Source organism: Xylocopa sonorina, chromosome 3, assembly GCF_050948175.1.
Source record: "Xylocopa sonorina isolate GNS202 chromosome 3, iyXylSono1_principal, whole genome shotgun sequence".
In the NCBI taxonomy this organism is placed as follows: domain Eukaryota; kingdom Metazoa; phylum Arthropoda; class Insecta; order Hymenoptera; family Apidae; genus Xylocopa; species Xylocopa sonorina.
This window is the reverse complement of record NC_135195.1, coordinates 15,473,560-15,492,686: the sequence shown is the minus strand read 5'-3', so window position 1 is coordinate 15,492,686 and position 19,127 is coordinate 15,473,560. Positions and strand designations below refer to the sequence as shown.

Here is a 19,127-nt window from a genome sequence, read left to right as displayed (position 1 = left end):
CATTTGGATTCGCGATGTCTCGCTCGGAAAATCAGCAAATGCGAGTGTGTATCATTAAACGACATCTTAAAAAAAAAAAAAAGAAATAGTATTCTACTGTAACATAGGAGAAAGTAATAACAAGTTATGTTTCCCCGCGCGCCATCGATTTACCATCACCGCTTTCCACTCGCTATCACAAAGTTGCGGATTTTATGCAGATGCACATCTTCATATATAGTAAATAATATCGCCGTTTTCTTATTTCGATATGGTCTCATACTCTTTCGCCTCGTCCCACAACTGACCCGCACTCCTGCATAAAAACCGCAGTAAAATTATTGCGCAGAAGCAGTTGAACCAAATCTAACCGAGTCCGGAAGGCCGTCCGACCGATTAATAAATTGGTACCGACGCACAATGGACGTGACGAGAAGCCGAAAGAAATGTGGGAAAAGTGCACATAACGATCCTCGTTCCATTAACGAAGCGGTAGGCTACGATCGTACCTTCCCCTATCCCTGGTGGCCCGTCTTCGTCGCCGAGGTCGCCAACCGGTTGGACCACGTCGACGACGTTCCCTGGATTCGCTGTCAGATAACTACAGCGCTGTCAGTAGCGCTGTCAAGCCCAACAGCCAGAATACACCTTGGTCCTGGATCCTGGTGGAACCAGCGGTGATTATCAGATCAGGTCCGGTCCAGTTCTCGTTCGTGTTGTCCAAGCACTCGAACTCGCAGCACCGTTCGCCAACGCGGAACGTCTTGCATCTCTGCGAACGAAGAATCGATCGATTACGGACCAGCGAACAGGATTGAAACGATTCGAACCGTGGCTCGGCTAACGATGAGTGGTAGCGAAAGTTTGTGAGAGGAAGTTTGGAGCCGCAAAGTGGAAAATAGAGATACGCGTGGATACGCGCGATGAAAGCTTCGCTTCTAGATGGTCGAAGGATACAAATGGGATCATAATTCCTGCGTTTTTCGGCTTTGTTGATACAAAGAAATAGTAATAGCCATGCGATAAGATATAGTAGCGACAAATAGAGACATTTGCAACTTAATGGCCGCGCCACGCATTTGGGGGTGAAAATTTATAGCTGGAATTTATATTATACATGTTTAGACTGAAAAAATTTGGGAAAATTAATAGCAGAGAATATCAATTTTATTCGCAACTGAAATTCGAATGAAATAATTAAATACTCGGTCTTAGGGTAAACACCTTTATTCGCAATATCCTGTTTTCCTTCATTATTACCCCCATGTCTATTTCTGCGTACTGTACTTTCCAATCGCCATCCAATTGCTTGAGAATCCAGGCCACGATTGGAAATAGAATGGAGAGGCCAGGGAAAAATGTTGTGCATGCACCGAGGGGATGAGGATAGGATCGAATGAATGAACGAGATGTTGGGGACAACTGACGGCGGATTCTTCAGTGAAGAGTTGCATGTTTCTGAATGGATCGCTTTCGAGGCTAGACGGATAGAGTTTGAAGCGTTCGCGAGTGACTATACAGAACGTATTTTCGGTAAGTGGACAGTTGGTAGTATTATGCTATCGACAATAGCTTTGTACATGCCTTTGACTAGAAGGATTATCCGGGACAATTCGACCAAAGCGAAGAAGGAGTACAACAATAATTTCCTCTGAAAGTATTCATGCATCTGTTTCACGAACTCTTCTCCAGTGACCAATTTCTCCTAACAAATCTCTCAATTGATTCAAATCCCTGGATTCACCCTCGAGAGGCCACACTCCCATTACCTTTTTCTACCCCGTACGATACTTGGCTCGAAGCCTGCTACCCTTAGCGCCGCATTCGGGCGTCCCTGGATACCAGACGATTGTTCAGAGGGGAAATAAGAGAGCGTACATACGTATAAGAAAAAAAAGAGGACCACGAAACCGATCTTCGAATTCCAGCGACGCGGCGTTCACCACGCGGTCAGCTTGGAAGGGGACTGGCAGTTTTCATTTTTCCGCAGTTCGCGCGATTCGCCTGCAGTGGCCTCGCGTATCTCACAGTGCGTTTCATAGCGACCAACTGAGCGTAATTACTCGCGAACCAATTCTGCACCACGAACTACGATTATCGTTGCCAACGTGGAACGCGACAAAGCGTGGAAACTGGACGCGGACAAAGGAGCGCAGGGGTGGAAGCGGTTTTCACGCGCAAACATGGAAGTGGATCGGCGGTGTACGAGTTATAGGTGTTATATACCTGCCTCTTTTTGTACCTTCTCTCATTTCTTTTTGCTTTATTTCCGCTATCGCTTTTTTCAAGGTTGGCACACGCACGCGTAACCGTGTTGTACACCTCGAGAACAACCGCACGCTGCAATGCGCAGTGGAGCTCGAAGGTTAATTGGATCTCGTGAATTTTGTGGTTTAAAGTTACGATTTCAACGTTGGATGCAAAATTATATACTAACGTGCAGGATGGCCTTTGAGATATGTGACTAGTTCGTGTAAACTTAATGCAGTCCGAGTAGTTTGTTGTTCGAAACTGTGATTAGCAGTGAATTAGGTATAGAGGGTCACGTTTTGATCAGCTGAAATGAGATCAAAGTTGTAACTGTACAAGGAGAACTGAGTCAGAGATAAAACGAGAGATAAAGTCTGTCACGTTTACGGTTTACTGAAAACGATAAAGCTTAATATACGACGCACTTGAAACGCTTCTTCCCACGGGAAGACCGTTGCATTCACTGAATCTTGTCAAATGGGAACGTAGTTCCCAGCGAAAAGCTGAGTAGTTCGCTTTTTCTCAATCGTCAAAGAGACGCATACTTCCCTTGGGTCATCTCGCTGTAACCTCGCCAGGTGTCTGGAATCCTTCGCAATTCACGACGAAACACCACGTTTCGTGTGTTCTATTTTCGTTGGGAAATTCGCACGAACGATGGAACAACGGTTCAGCGAAATCAACGGGGGTTGCGCTGTCGTGCGGCTATCAGCGGGTCTTGCGTCGAGAAGCACGCAACAGCCAAGGCCCAGGTCGTCTCTCGTAAACGGGAGAAGGATATTGTAATCGACCGTGATTAGCATGAGACCGGTCGCATGCGACCAGCTGGCCTGAATGCCGGGAAAACGAGAACAGAGTACGTACCACGTTATTCGAAACGTTTAAGCGGGAGCTAATGATTATTGTTGAAGCTGCAGGATATGCAACATCGCGTTGCTCGACCACCCCTTTCAACTGCTCCTTGTCATTTATTTTTTACAGTATTTGCATAACGATAACTTCGATTGATATTACATGAGTAATGGTATTGCTGAAGGGGAATTAGACATACCTCGTGTGCAATGAATTCTTCCGGCCGCTGTATTTAGACGGAAAACCAACACGAGGCGAACGGACAAACTGGTATATTTGCAGTACGGTATTAACAAAAAAAAAGTCGCGCGCGTGCACACGCGATATTGATTTTGCGCGTTCGTCACGTAAACAAAGGGAATTGCGGCTTAAAATTGAATTTGCGCCGCGGCGTCGACGCTTTGCCGGTAATCATTTAACAAAACGCCGCGGAGTCACGGAGATCCTAGGGTGATCCTAACAGAAGCGAGAATGACCGATTGTTTCATTGGAAATGAGATTAGGCCCCGGTTGGAAGCAGCGAAGATCCCATCCCCGTGCCTTCGCACTCGATATCATTTAAAACGATTCCGCGATCTTTCCTGGGTTCGATATCGGCCAACTTTTTCAGTGAAATATTGGGTATGATAGTTCCTGGCTTTGAATAGGTCAATTGTTCCCATAGAAATAGAGTGAGAACGTAGAACGAAGTCCATTGTTCACAGATTTGCTTCCCGTTTCGTGAGAAATTAATTTTTGTACGGAAGTGGACAGTTTTCCAGTGCGTTCGTTGACGGTTTCAATTTCAACGGTTGATTTCAGTTGTGCAAATTTCTCGATGTTTACTTTAGAAATAATAACGATGAAGGGTCGGATAAACAGACCGAACCGCGGTCAAATATTCGTAACATTTACTTAGAACTCCGCCGCTGATGCGTACCTCTGATACACTAAAATTCTGTACCGTGCAACAATACCAATTAACAAGCCTAGTCAAGAACAGACACGCTTCGAGCCCGTAGATTCGAATCGATACTCCCTCAAACAAAGCTTCGTTCTCCGTTCCCAATTTATTTTCGCACAAAGAATCAATTCATCGGCTACCATCGCCGCATCCGATATCAAACCGAGTCCAACATCTCCACCGAGAAGTTACTGTATTTTAACGAGACTCGTTAACCTTTCTAAATTTACAATTTCCCAGCTTCCACAGGAGAGGAGAAAATTAATCTCTTAATTGGAACAGGTTTTAATTAAAACAACATCTTGACTTTACATTTGGAAAATAACAAAATCGAAGTGCATAAGAAACAGTGAAGGACCCATCGTGTTGAAGAAAACAAGTTGAACATTAATTATTTCGTTAATTGTGTTGTTGTGAAAACGTCCAGCAATGCTTTGCGTAGAAATTTAGAAAGGAAAACTGATTCTGCGAGCCAAAATGAAAGTTTGCCCGTTTACACGTCTTACGTGTCCTCTCGGAATATGCACAGGTCTCGAGAACACGGTCCCACGAGGAGAAAAATCTCATTAGACGCTTGGCGATGTCACATTAATTAGTAATAGTATTACCAGCGGCAATCGGGTTACGGGAATTCGTAAATAAGTTAGTTTTCTATTTACGGAAATGTCGCGAGCAACGCCATCGCCTTCCCGGCTGTTCGTCGCGACAGCGCCATTAATTGGTCCCCGAGGAGAAAAAGTCTGCGCGACCGATGGCTTCTCTCTGTTGTCGAACCCAGTAATTTTCGCTTCTCAGTTAGAATCCTTCTCGCTCCGTGAATTTGTCGAGTGTCCTCAAGCGATGCTTTTAATTAATACGATCGCAAACAACGACTGGTGTTTTGCTCGATTTAATACGGTAATTAGCGTCCCAGTTACATTCTGGCGCTACGAAAACTCGTACAAGAAACGAGTTCCTTCCCCTCTTCTGGGGAATTATTATCAATGATAATCAATCCACGGTAAAGAATTGCCAACTTTCATCGAAGCTTCGCGAACTTTCCAACTTTTAAACTTCGTTCCCCGCTTTAGCTTTTAACTCTTGTATCTGAATGCCTTGCACCCGGCAGGGATTGAAAGAAGTGCTTAATAATCTTACCCTTAAAATGCGTCGAGGGTCGGCAGAACGCCTCGAAAGAGCGTCGCGTGCTTTAGAAAAAAAAATCACCGTGCGGAAGAAGCGGATATTCCGGTTGTGACATTCGGGAAATTAGAAAACTTGGGATCCGCGCGAGATCCGAGGAGCCCGTTTGCAAATCACCATGATGAAAAGCTCGAGTCGCGGTAATTCGAAGACCCCACGGTTGATAAGGTGCCCTGCCAATAGCAAACGATATGTAAAACGCGTATCGTCTTCCTGGCGATTAATGAAAAGCATCTCGCGCGAAAAGGCTTCGAAGGTAGGGAAAACAGACGATGGCCTGCATCGGGGCACCAGGTTTCGTAGCTAATATTCATTACTCTGTCCGTTCGTTCGTTCTTTGTCGCATCACGGACGTCCATAGGAGATAACTCGCGGAACGGGTGCATAAATCTTGCATCGCAGGGGCTGACCTTTCCCGATGGAAAAATAACCATTAGCCCGGGATCGCGCTTCGCTAATTACGAACTTCTGCCTTTTGAACGCGTTGCTCTACCTCCATTGAGGGAACTGTGCAGGAAGAGGAGGAAGTATGCTGGCGCATAATTGGCCGCCATTGAATAAGGTCGGATGACCAACCTTCCGTCAGTTTTGATTCAGTTTGCGCTATGATAGGACCCTGACTGTACGCGTGTGGAAACGCGGACAATTGTTCCGATGGGACTTCAATAAATTACAACCTGTGAATAATTAATTGGAACTAAATTCACCTTTTTTTTTTTTATAAAACTTCGAATGAATGCGTTCCCAGCTTTTCTATCTGAATATTGCTGGCATTAAGTTTGGCAGTTCTTTCGAAAGCATCTGTCGATCTATTTTTTCAATAAAAGCTGTCTTCTTTCAGACCAGAGACCTACATCCACGATTAGATCAACCAATCACCCTTCCAAGGTGTGTATTAGAGCTTGAGCGAAACTTCCTTAAGTGCGTCCTCCGCAAGGCAACTATAGCACGAAATGGTCTGTCGACCGAAACGATGATAGTGAAAGGAACTCTTAATCGCCACTTAATTAAATTATCTGGCAATTTCACGAGTCGTGGGATCCAGAAGTGCAGAACGTTGAAAAGAAAGACAGAAAAGCTTCTTACTCTTCGTTTCCTCTTTTAATTTCACCGACGAGTAATTGACCCGTTAACCCGACGATGGTTCCCTAAAGCCCGATCCGCGCGTTCGACGTTCAATGCAGCAATGTACGAGGGATAACCGCAAGTACAACAAAGACACCGATTTCATTATTTCAACACTTTGCACCCGTGGACAAAAGGTTGAAAACCCTTGCTATACAGGGTACGTCACGTAATTGGAACAGGTTGCTTATATCGCTCGCTATACAGTGCAATTTGCACAACCAAGTTATAATCTAACGTGGTTGATATTGGTTACAGGTTACAAAGAATTTAGTTCTTAAACGTTGTAGCGCACACTCAAAAGCAAACCCAAAGAATCTACTCAAAGTAGTGCAATTTTTTTTAGCAACCTTAAAAATGTACGAAGTAATTAAGACGGGTGAGATTATTGGGTCACCGTATTTTCCAGACGACAGCTTCGTTTAACGAACCGTAGAAATCACTGTCCAAACGTGTCACGAGTGTGAATTCGGCTTAAAAGCCGAAACTTTGCACGTAAAAACGGGCTCGTTAAAATCGTTTACACCGGTCGCATCCGTGTCGCTTAATCGATTTCGTCACGCTACGAATACGACGCCTTTTTGCGCGTTTCCCCACCGACTGTATTTATTGTTCCGAGCTGGAACTGGGGACGAATATGCACGAAATCGCAGATAGAAGGACTCGGTTTATCGATTTATATGAGCTATAAATTTTCGTCAAAGAGAGTTACTTCTTTTTTGGTTCTTTAAGAACTTGTACAATTAACCAAACCTTGAAATAATCAAAGAAGCAGAGATGTCGAAAGGGTGTCGAATCCATAAGTTGAAAGTTAAAAATTCTTAGTCGACGCGGTACGTGTTCCTGTCATTAATTTTTATATGCATAAATAAATAAAAAAGTAAATAGCAGCAGAAAAAACATCTTATGCGAAGTATCCTTCACCAGATTCAACCGTCTTTGCCACAGCACCCTTCAAGGAGCTTCTCTCGAGTTTCCCAGCTTTCCTCGCGTTTTCTCGCATTTGGAAAACCACGGAAAAATCGAGCAGTCACTTTGTGAATTTTTCTCGTCTCTAGATTTACTCTTACATGCAAGACATTACAATTAACTTCAATTTATCTAACAGATATTAAAACGCAATCGATTTTGTGATCATAAAAAAATGCCATTCGTATTTAAGGTTTGTATGTCACATTTTAGTCGAATAATTTAAGTCGAAGCGCGAAAGGTTCTGTGTAAAGAAAAAGAGAAAAATTGTAAAGTTCGGAATTTAAAGAAGGTAAGAGCGAATAATAAATGGTTAACCTAGTTCCAGCAAAAGGCATACATACATACATATGTATGACTGATCCTCTTAATAGCTTCGACACTCCAATTATTATAAAATATTCTCTCAGGTAGTTTCCTGCACGAACGAAGATACTTTCGCGCGTGCAAATGAATAATTGGAACGTAACTTTTAATCTAGGTGACGGACATAAAAACATTTTCATCTGCCACGAATATTCTGTAGCACCCAACCGGGAGGATGTATTGTCTCTTTTTGCAATGAAATATCTTACTCACATTCGTCGTATTCGCAAATGTACACGAGCGCGATTAATTTTTCTGCGATGATCAGACTTCTCGCTTTGATAAAGTGTACGACGAATAATGGAAAAGTTCTCGAGAAGTGGTAGAACTAATGTTAGGTCAGACGTGGGCAGCTCGCGTTTGATCACGGAAAACCGCTACACGCCACGAAGGTAATTACATTTTCTAACATAATAATACATAACTAACACTCACAGTCATTTGTGTTCCACAAATAAAATAATGAATGACACAAAATCGTAGACTGTGCATTAAAACGAAAAACTTAGAATACTCCAAATTGTTTGTATCTGATTTCAGTAGTACAACCCTACGTTGTATCGTACTACGACTGCAGCGTGCACGCGAACGCAATTACAGCTCGCAAAGGTGACTTTCCCACGCTTCTATTAAGGTTTTGTCTTTAAACGGCTACACATGTACTTACGTAGGGTGGGGTGCAGAAGATGGCTTGGCACCACATTGGTTCCGAATGATAGCAGACGCAAAGGCTGCAAACCGCAGGTCCCGGCACATAGAGCAGCCCGTGTCGAACGATGGCACCTTGGAAGTCTGTGCAATTCTCCTCCAAGGCAGCTGAAAACGATCCCCAACGTGAACACCGGCGATGGCACGCGCGTTGCGTTCCCGCTGTAATCGCGGAAGCCACCGCACGCGACAACTTCCGTCCGACGCATCCGCATTGCAGTTGCAACGGTACCGCGTTCTTTTGACGGAGCGATCGTCGATGCAATTAAAGAACCGTAACGCGTTTCGTTAGAAGAAAGTTTTCCCACAAAATTGGAAATTAAACTGCAAGATATCGGAGTCTTTGTGCTTTCAACGTATTATTTTATAGCTTAGAGCGCGACATCTAGAATATTTAATGATCTATAAATGCTCGTGACCGAATTATAAATGTGATCCAGTTCGAGAGAGAGGAAAAAATTAAGAGGAAGGCTCAAGTTTATTTTCGTTCAAAGCCAACGACGTCAGATTAATTAACACACGTATAAATGGCTTCCACCGTTCAATCGCGTCCCGACTTGCGAACACGATTCAGCAATTGACGCGAGAATTATTAAATCCCTGTCTCCACGTACTTCATCATTCAGATTGGGACCAGGTTTAATCGCTACGATACCCGCCGCACGATTAATTAAATTTCATTCTATAGTATCTGAACGAATTTTCCGAACGCCGAGTAAGGTTCAAATATTCCCGTACTTCTTCGAAAAAAGCTTTTTCTACGAAATTTTCGAGTGTAGAGAACTCAAACGCTCCTTTCGCCGTTCAAATGAAACCGCGATTCAACTACTCCACTCAGAGGAACATAAAAATTTGTTGCGCTTCTTTCAAAGCAAAGCCTCGCGTGTAGAAACTTTATTTCGCGCTTTCGATTCAGTTTTACGCGAGGAATCACCCGTTGCCCGGTTACACCACCGTATAACTAGCTCACTACACTATTATCAGCCGAAAGGAATCGTTCAGACATTCACGAGCGATAACGTGCGCTCGTATTGTATCGGTTTTCCAAGCCTTCGAGTAGTATCAACTCACCAGTCCTCGAGGGAAGGAAGAGTAGAAGAACAACAAGCAGACTGAGCGTCGACGCGAGTATCCTCGAGTGGCGGTTCGAAGTTCTCATCATGATCCTCGATCGTTGATCGCAGATGGTCGATGGGTGGTGAACGTCTCGCGGTTGTTGTCGACCGCGGTGAATCGAGACAGATCGGCTATTCCGACGATCGGCGTGCATGCGCTGCAGCAGCCAGGAGCATGTTATCTGCAATAGAAATCAGGACGAACGTGTATTTATGTGGTTGTATCAATTTCGCGTGGGACTCTACTGATTGGTCCTAACGCGAGATGATTGCGGCTCGTGACCTTAACCGGCCGCCTCGTTGGCTGCAAATGACTCGAGTCGTCGTTGAGATTCGAGTTAGCTTGTTTTTTGCGCTCGATTACCAACAACGTCCCTTTCTAACCCTTTGCTAGCGAGTTTACTCTGATGGTATCGTTTGAGGAGGGACTGGTACCTCGTGGAAAATTTAATCATTTTTAAATCAATTTCATTCGCTCGTTTTAATTTTATACGTATTCTGTGCAGATCTAGGCTTACGCAATATCTCATCCCCTAATCGCGTCACGTAACATTTTAATTTAGCTAACGCTTTTCGTTTGATCATCATCAACTTCCGTTTTTATAGTTTTCTGGGTCGTTAAGGAATGCAGGACGACAGGAACATTTCTGCGTTACACTTATTGATTTGGTAATTCACGTTTAACCCTCCCTTTTTCTATTCATCGGAATAGATTATCCTCGCGCGTGTAACGAATTTACAACAGGTAATCTGTTTCCAACGAAGGATACCTCACTTTCTGTTCCTCCGGAAGCTCTGCTTTCAATCGATACATATTAACAAGTCTGAGAAAACGTTCTGCGAATATTAGTCGAGTAAAAAAAGAAGCGTACGAAGATTACAAAATTCCTTGAAACGTGAACAAACGATTCGAAAAATGATCGAAAAGCTTGAATCGTTCTGTGGTTTTTCGAAACCCCTAGTTTTTGAGCACACGTTTCGTCTCAGACGTGTCTGTTATCTCGCACGATTCAGAATGCTGTCTACATACATCCACGGCAACTTCGTTACCTAACGGAAGCCCACCCTTGGACGGAAACTTTTCACCGTTCCACGATCGTAAGCCCCCTGGAAGAGGAGCATCGGCAACGGCATTCCATTTCAACCGTTCCGTCGATACACCACGAAGTTCTCGACGTTCCACCACGTTGCGATTCGGTATTTGTTTTTTTACAATGCCACGTCCTGTTCCATACGCGACGCATAGTAACCGTGTGTACACTCTAAATAATTCAGTGGGTAATGGTCGATCGATGCGATCCATCACTGGATAGAACCAACTACCGATTTAAATGGAATACTCGAGGAGTTCTAGGTGAACGTCCAATATTAGTCCGTTTCCATTATTTTTAGAACGAGATGGCCCCATTACGATAGGGGTTAAATAAACGACGTTAGCCTTTTCTTATTCAACGGGTTGTAATCGATTGTCATCGCACACGACAGAAGTATACTCGCTGCTTGAGAACTATGGCTCTTTTGAGGAGCTCTCGCGACGGTTTTAAACGAGCTCTTCTATTATTTTTAATTATCTCAAGGGTCTGCTTTTGTTTGGGAATTTGAGCGAGTTAACGCGATACCTTTCGTCCGTGGTATCGATCGAAATTGGTGTTCTGAATCCTGAAGAAATTCTTCTACTTTGTTGAAAGGATGGTCCTAAATCAATTTCAATTTCCCGGCGGTTCTTAAACCGCAGCAGGGGGCGGGAACTTAAATCTTAACTGGAGATTGGAATATTACAACTCCTAGGAAGCACGTAAACTAATATTAGTTGAAAATTATTTAGATTAGTTAGCTGGTCTGATTGGTACACCTTTCACCTTCACGAGTTTATCCAAGTGGAAACCAAAGGGTAGTTAATCACCCCCACGATGAAACTTTTGTGAAAGTATTTACGTCTTGATGGAAACTTCTAATTTTCGATGAAATTAAAAATGCATCATAAAGTAACTACTAACGATTCCGTTATGAGAATATTAAAAAATTCTCACTTGGAACGGTGCGCCATTATATCTCCACTTGTTCGAAACCACCCCCGGAAATGATCCTTGCGATTAAGTTTTTCTTACTTTCATCGCACTCGCGTTTAACTCTGCGAAGTCAGCGGCCACTTTTCAACACGTGTCGCTCGCAGAGGGAGGAAAAGATCTCGAAAACGAGTAGTCGGGACGCAGAACGAGTCTTGTCGTGGCAGCCCAAGCGGTGCCGGCTTTTTAAAAATCTGCTCTGGTCCCCTTTCTCCTTTTTTCTTTTTTTTTTTACTTAACGAGTAAAACCGTTTCCGGAACGACGAGAGCGCGGAAATGGCGCAACGGCAATTCTGTATCGCGGTGACACGAGCGGGCCTCTTTCAGAGAATCAAACTCGTTACCAAGCTTCCCTTCCACGTTTCTTCCCTTGCTCCGGCTGTTTCTCCGTCCATTCTTCAGAGGCAGGGAGAAAATTCGAAACGATAAAAACTGAAATGGGCACGCGAGCGAATACCACTTGAAAATGTTATTTCGTTCGCTCGATACTCTGTATCATACGCCAAGAGTACTTTTTAACGTTTACGCTCGCGTTGATGTTCGTTTTTCATTAAAACGAGAATCAACTGCTTCGACAACTGCTTTTTATTTTTCTCGTTTCCTCATTTTTTTCTGTTAATTTTAATTAGTATCGTATTTTCTATCGGAATTTTGCGCCGCGCGTCGAGAGAGATAAAAAAAATATATTTCTACCATTTTAATTGCACGGGCAGAGCGCGCTTGTCGAGGATTCGAAAATGGATGGAAACCTTGAACGCTGAAATAATCACGTATCGTCCATCGACTATTGTTCCACGGTTTCAAGGACGCGTGGAAATGTCGATATTAATTCGCAACGGTTGCACCGGGAAATCTGTGAATTATTGGGGAAGACAAGCAATCGTTCGTATGCGATCAACCGTATATCGTTTCTACAAGCTAGATATACGTATCGAGCTCGCGACAGAACGTATCGCAAGATATAAATTTCTGCACAATTTTTAAAGTCAAGCATTTCTCGTGACTTTTTTACAAATCAAATACGTTTCGATTAGGATGACGGACTGGAACAACGCGTTTCGAAACAACTTATGGATCGAACGTGCCTCGCGGAAGTACCAAGAAGAAACATTCCTTCGTGTTATTGAAAATACAAGTGCCAGAACGACGCGATCGTGTTTTTCTTCTTCAGCACTTGATATTGCCAGGCACTCTGATAAGACTGCAGGCTGAACTCTCATAAGAATGGCACAGCAACGATAACGCAAGATTCTCCACTGATAAGTAAAAGACCAGCGCCATCGTGATGTTTGGAACTTACGAGGCGTAGAAATTGTTGAAGCGTCGTCGCGCTCTATGGCACTTTTCGACTGGATTTCTCGAAAAGCCCGTGGCACTCAAACGGTTAAGGCGACTAAAAGATAAATGGAATTACTTCACACTTGAACGCTGGTTGACGTATAACGTGTTACAGGTACGCGCTTAAGCTAAGGTACTGGTGTCGCTTTGACTTATGCCCCGCGACACGCGGTCTTGTCCAATGTTGCGAGAGGTAGGGTGCAGAAATATTAGACGCGACGCGTTATATTGCGTTTGCACGGGCACACGTACGAGCGCACACGTATTTCAAGAACAAGCAAAGAACAATCGAGTGCCGCGGTAAGAACAAGACACGCCTCGTGGAAAGTTTCTCGTTAAGCTGGAAACATGTCGTGATAAAGTGGAAAGTTGAAAGGGCTTCGACGCCCTTCACGAGTCCCCGCGATGTAAGGTTACCTATGACGTAAGAACGTATTTACATGAACCGGGTTTTTGCTAAAGCACGATATGTAATCTCGGGATCTCCGTGTAAATGGTCTGTAAACCACCTACGTGACAAGTACCAACGTTTTATCTCGTTCCTCATAGTCTAACCTAAGCAGAAGTATATTTTACCCTTCCTTTATAGTTGAGACGAGTTATAATAGACTTGTATAATCGTCTGACTAATTAAGAGTTCTCGAAGAGCAATATGCCAGGTATTCGCCGTTAAGATGCCACGTATATACGTATAATAGATCGTGATGTTCCACATCCACGTAATTTTGCTGGTTCTACGGAAAACTCTAGCATATTGTGCACTTTGCAATCCTCAAGGGTGGCGGAGATCCGCATGCGATGTACGCCCATGTCTACTTCAATCAATCACCCATTAATCCACCTCTCCCACGATTCTTTACACTACTTCCTCGAAGGAAAATGTTTTCGAGAACAAGAAGACATCGAAAACGCTGTTTAATCGTTTCTCGTCCCCTAGAATGGAAATTTGTTATATTAGATATAAATTCATCGATGTCACGTTGGTAAAAATGTTTCAAGCGCAATAAAGTAATTTTCTCGATCGCTGCACAGCCTTGTCCCTTTCAGGCGGACGACTCGAAGCCGTGGAAATTTTCAGGACGATCCAATATTCCGTAACAGGATTAATCTCCCTCAAACGTTCCTTTGCTTTCCGACTCTTGCTACCTCGATTTACCCAGCTGACGATGGTCGATCAGGGATCTCAATTTATTTTCGTATCGGCGAATAGATCGCAGAGGGGGACCCTCGAAAGGCAATGCAATATTGATAACGTTCAGTTATTTATGGGCGCATTGTGTAGGGGTTAAGGCGGTTTCCTGATGAATTATCGAGTTTCTGGAATTTGCAGAATGGCGAACGGAATTGCGGCTATCAGCGGTACACCGATGCGTATGGCTACCTCTGATTAGAGACGAGCCTACGGTAATTTACTCTCGCGACGGGATACACTTTTCGATCACCCATCGTAATTTGCGGTTTTCCTTTTGTTCGACCCGAGAATTCGATGAATATAGAGTTCGATCGCTGCATTTCTACTCGAGAAACAACGGCTATGAAAATCACTGATTAAAGTGACTGCATCTGCATGTAATTACGATTAAGAACACGTATGTAAATGCAAGCGATCCAAGCAACCTTTGAGGGTGTTAGCCAAACAGTGGCAGTACATGGTGCAAAGGATCCGAATTCTCTCAAAAACAGTGTCTGACATTTAACCCAGAAATTTGCAGACATTTCAATTATTCAGAAATTGTCAAAGAACGTATTCACGACCCTGCGCATGCATACAACGACGAAAGTTTCACCGATCTTGAGCAACCAGTCAATTCGAAACAGGCTTTAAATGAACATATAACTCTCTTACGCGTAACAAGATACCAGTTAACGTTCTTATACTTGACAAAGGCAAAACAAGGGAAGCTCTAAGCACCGACACTCGGCTTTGACGACATTGGCTAAGAGAAATGACCATCGAGCTACCCTGCTGCTTCCGTATCCACCTCTCTTTCTCCCTGTTGACATCGGTGATTTTAAACGCGGTTAAAACTCCGCTTCCTCGGTAATTAATGTTCACAGTAATCAATACCACTTAGCGAGAGCCAATGTACAGCGAATAATGTCTCCACGTAGCTGGTTCAAGTTTCACTCTGTCATTCAAAGGGTTCGCGTAACAAAGCCAACGGGACCAAAATGGAGTACCGACCCTTCTGTAGAGCTCTTCTGTTTATTTTTGTATTCTGTAAAACCGCTGACGGGAAATAAAGTTTGCTGAAGTAGATTTGTTCTTGAATGCGAAATATCGGGTATATATGTATACCCGTGACACTGAATTCACGTCCTACAGGTATAGCAAAGTTTATTAAAAAATATCGACTCCAATTTGCCCTTCGGAATACTTCCTCACGATTCCTCCTTGGTGAAATTGTTCTCGAAAAAGCCACGGTTGCATCCGGTACGCTCGTGGGCGTACAATTTGTCGGCGGCGCGGCGTTCGAAACGTCCACGAGAGCACGATCCATCGGTTGATTAAAAAGAGAAAAATGGAAACGGAACAAGCTCGACTGGCCGGCCTTTGAACTTTCCACGGTGCTTACGGTCGAGAGGTGTACGCGTCATGTCAGCTGCAACTAGCGCTTGCGTGATTACCGGCATGTAGTCTATTATTCACGCGTTACACATTCGCCAGGCAAACGCGTCCACCGTTGACATTGTTTCCCTGCCGAGTTCGAACGCGATTACATTGACTCGGGTAATGAGCTCGCGTCAATCTCCTCGCGACAGCTGAGCCCTGCTAATGGAATTTTTGGTTCACCGTGAGAACTGCTGCAGCTGGTTCACTCGCGTTCCGTTCAACGCAACATTAGAGAAAGAGAGGACAGAGAGCCTGCATCGTATAAATATTACTTAAATTTTTCTACTCGAGCGTCTTCGCGACCACCAAATGGGGGTTGAAAACGATTCCTGGAATTTAATTACGTTTAGATACTGCATTATTTTTGAAAGAAAATTCTTCCAAATGTCGCGTTTCTATTTGAAACCTATAAAATAATACTCATCTAAATCATACCTGTCACGCGATAACGTGCAGCGGATGTACGCCCCCGTGCAAAAGTGTAGCTTGGAGAACGGTTTTAATAAACGTTTATTATATGACGTAAATTCTTTCTAATATTCTTCGACAATTTTGTAGAAATAAATTGCTTATCGTTCGCGATAAAAGTCTGCATTAAATAAAAGTGGATACACATATTTTGGAGCTGTAGCTCAATTTTTGTACTCTCCGCTCGATTACAACAAATAGTCCATAGAAATGGGATCTTTTTTATTTGCAACCATCGAGCAAAGTGTACTTATACCACGAAGAAGCATTGTAATCTCGTCGAATAAAATAGATGGTGGCAATAGACGTCGATCTTTATTTAGTTTCGCGACAGTGCGATCAGTTCCAAGGTTGCCAGAAATAGCGACCATGTTTCGGCCTCGAGAAGTAAAGCCAACGATACAAATGTTGCAGAAAAATCGTCCCGTTTTAAACTGTTTATACGCCAGACTTCGAGCTTCAAAAATCGCGTGAAAGCAAATAAAATGAAACGAGGCGCATAAAAAAGGAACCAAGGCGTACTTACACGACTTGGGAAATAAATTCTTAACCCAAATACCTGGCGTCGATACTCGAGAAATTTTGAGAGCCTGACGTCAACAGCGATACAGTCGTTATATTATCGTTTCATGTTCAACCAGTGTTAATTGCACTTCTGTTCTATGAAATTAATTGAAATCGTGGCCGCGTGCAGAACGACAGCAAGGGGACGTTTCTGTCTGACTTTTTGCGACACCCGGGGATGCAGTTATTAATTTAACAATGCGCTTGAATTTAATTATTAACGACTTTTCAAGTAGCAAGGCGAGCCCTGTTCGATATCGAACGTCGAACGATGCGGAAAATACTTGTACAAGCTATTTTGGATATTAATTAATCCTGGGCATTAATGGTTAATTAAACAACCGACGTGTTGTACTAATTGATCGTTTCAAGGGACAAAGTTCAGCTCGCGTCTAACCAATAAACGTTCATTTATCAATGTCAATTTGTGTGTTTTAAATTTGTCGACTGTTTGTTTCGCGAGAAGTTAAAAAGTTCTAATTAAATTATTTGTAAATAATTGAAATAGGCTAAAGTGAAACGTAAGGCGTACGTGTTGTTCTATAGATTTCGCCTTGAACGTCAGTTAAACGTTGCCATTGAGAACGTTCACAATGGACGTCTTAGAAGCGCTTACAATGTATCGCCGTACGTAAGGCTTTATCACTGAATCGCGGCTGCCATTTAGTGATTAAGGTCAATCACTGAGCGGCGCTAACCTGGCGCGAACGACGCTCAACGACGAATCGCAATCTTGTCAGAATTATAATCGCACTTAAATCCAATTGATATACACGAATATTCGCGAACCATTCAGATAATTCCAATCAACGAGTTCGCGTACTGGTTAACTTGATAATTTACAAATGTCATCGATGCGTAGAAACTGAACCTTGCAAATAAAACACTCTCTGCTGTCTGTCACGTAACTGAGAATACAATTACCGGCTTTAAACGTTTATTCTTTTTCGTACCATGATCACAGTCGCCCGCCAGCAATATAACGTAATTGAGGTTACAGTCTCTTTGGTTTCTTTCCGGACTGTGATCACTGTCTCCCGCTTGCAATGTGTTAACAAAACATTATTCATGCTTCCTATAAATGTTTAGTTTAACAAGAATGAAAAATTCAAAATGAGACGTACGCTGAAAAGTTTACCGGAACATTTACAAAGTTTATTAATTCAGAAGCGTGTTGTGCAAGATGGAGGAATTGAAACAGAAGAGGAGTTTCTTCGTTCTGTTCGCGTATCGCGATAAAGATGGTATATAAACGGATGCAACGTGAACGTTTTTTGTTGGTCCACGTTCCTCGTTATATCCTCTATCAGATTTCGTAGCGTGCCCAAAAACATACGGCAAGAAAGCCTGCATCGAACATCTCCGCAGCGACTCTCCGGTAACTTTCATCGCAGATGTCCCAAATTGGGCTACGGTTTGAGTCGGCGCGGGTTTCAACGAAATATCGCTCGCGCGTGTACGGGACAAATTGAAAATTGCGCTAGAAGATACTGGTGTGCATCAGAGTTGTTTAAACTTTCAATCGCTTTTGCAAAAATATATGAATTTCAATTAAATTTTGCAACTCTTAATTTCATAACAGAAACGATGTTATTTATCGCTATTTTAATACAAATTTTAATGAAACCTTATGATACAACATTAAATACTTTTATTACTAAAATTTTATCGTGGTGATATATTTATTATTTTAAACGAGTAGTATATAAAAATATTAATCGATTTCATTTTGTTTATATGACTTTAAGAGTTTGAAAAATTCCCTCCAACTTCCTCCAATAATAAATCACTTAGACACAAATTTCTTCCACGGTCTATCGTCTCCTTTTATCGCGTGCAAATATAACAAATGAAACCGTTTCCTCCGTATTCATTAATGCGAGAAAGTTAATGGACTTCGTCCGAAAAAGTTGCTCAAAGTTCCCAAGAGCGATTTACTTTTGAAAGAAAAACACCGGAACGCGAACGGAAAGTCTCTCCGTTTAAATCGAACCAGTGATTTCCTCCATAAAAATTCGCGAAAGCAATGTTTCCTTACCTCGAAAGTGCATCACGCTGATGCCTCGATCGTCCCTCGTGTCACGCAGTCCATGTGTTCGAACGATCGGTTCCCTCCAAACGGCGACGAACTCAACGACGAGGACCTCCGGTTGGACGAGACGGAAAAAAGGGAAAGGGAGAGGCTTAAGACGAGGAAACGAGGGTGAGGATCGCGCGATGGAAGCTGAGCGACGTTGTAGGCCGGATGCCACGGGGGTTGGTCTCCGCGAGGCAGATCAGAGAGGAGAATATAATCGCGGAGCGACTGGACGCGGTCGACGAGCGAACAGCGACTGACTGAGGTGAACTCTGTCGCAGGTGTGAGCACGGGCTCCGCGTTCGCGGGTCGATCGAACACGTTTTGCCGCCTCCCCTCGGCAGCCGCCGTCAAAGCCACCCCCGACGGCCGCAATGCACCGGTGCAGCCGATGCACCTACGACAGCAGCCGCTGATATCCACTCGGGATGCAGGATCAAGTTCAATGCGTATATACAGGCTGTTCACCCACGTTACAAACTTTCACCGTTGATTCTCGTCGGATCACTCT

General features: G+C 43.4%; 1 protein-coding gene across 1 annotated transcript; it reads right to left on the bottom strand.

Annotated features, from left to right (window-relative positions):
* Positions 1-355: 355 nt before the first annotated feature.
* Positions 356-18,688, bottom strand: LOC143422153 (uncharacterized). The gene is made up of 4 exons (XM_076892601.1): positions 18,578-18,688; positions 9,446-9,671; positions 8,334-8,482; positions 356-751 (listed from the first exon to the last, which is right to left on the bottom strand). Exons 2-4 carry the CDS (start codon positions 9,642-9,644, stop codon positions 581-583), a joined length of 519 nt encoding a protein of 172 aa, XP_076748716.1. The 5' UTR covers positions 9,645-9,671; positions 18,578-18,688; the 3' UTR covers positions 356-580.
* Positions 18,689-19,127: the final 439 nt, after the last annotated feature.

Coding starts and splice junctions, on each gene's coding strand:
- LOC143422153 (XM_076892601.1), bottom strand. CDS start 9,644: ATGCACGCCGATCGTCGGAATAGCCGATCTGTCTCGATTCACCGCGGT. Junction 8,483..9,445: donor CTTCCTTCCCTCGAGGACTG/GTGAGTTGATAC, acceptor GATCGTTTTCAG/CTGCCTTGGAGGAGAATTGC. Junction 752..8,333: donor TCTTCTGCACCCCACCCTAC/GTAAGTACATGT, acceptor CTTCGTTCGCAG/AGATGCAAGACGTTCCGCGT.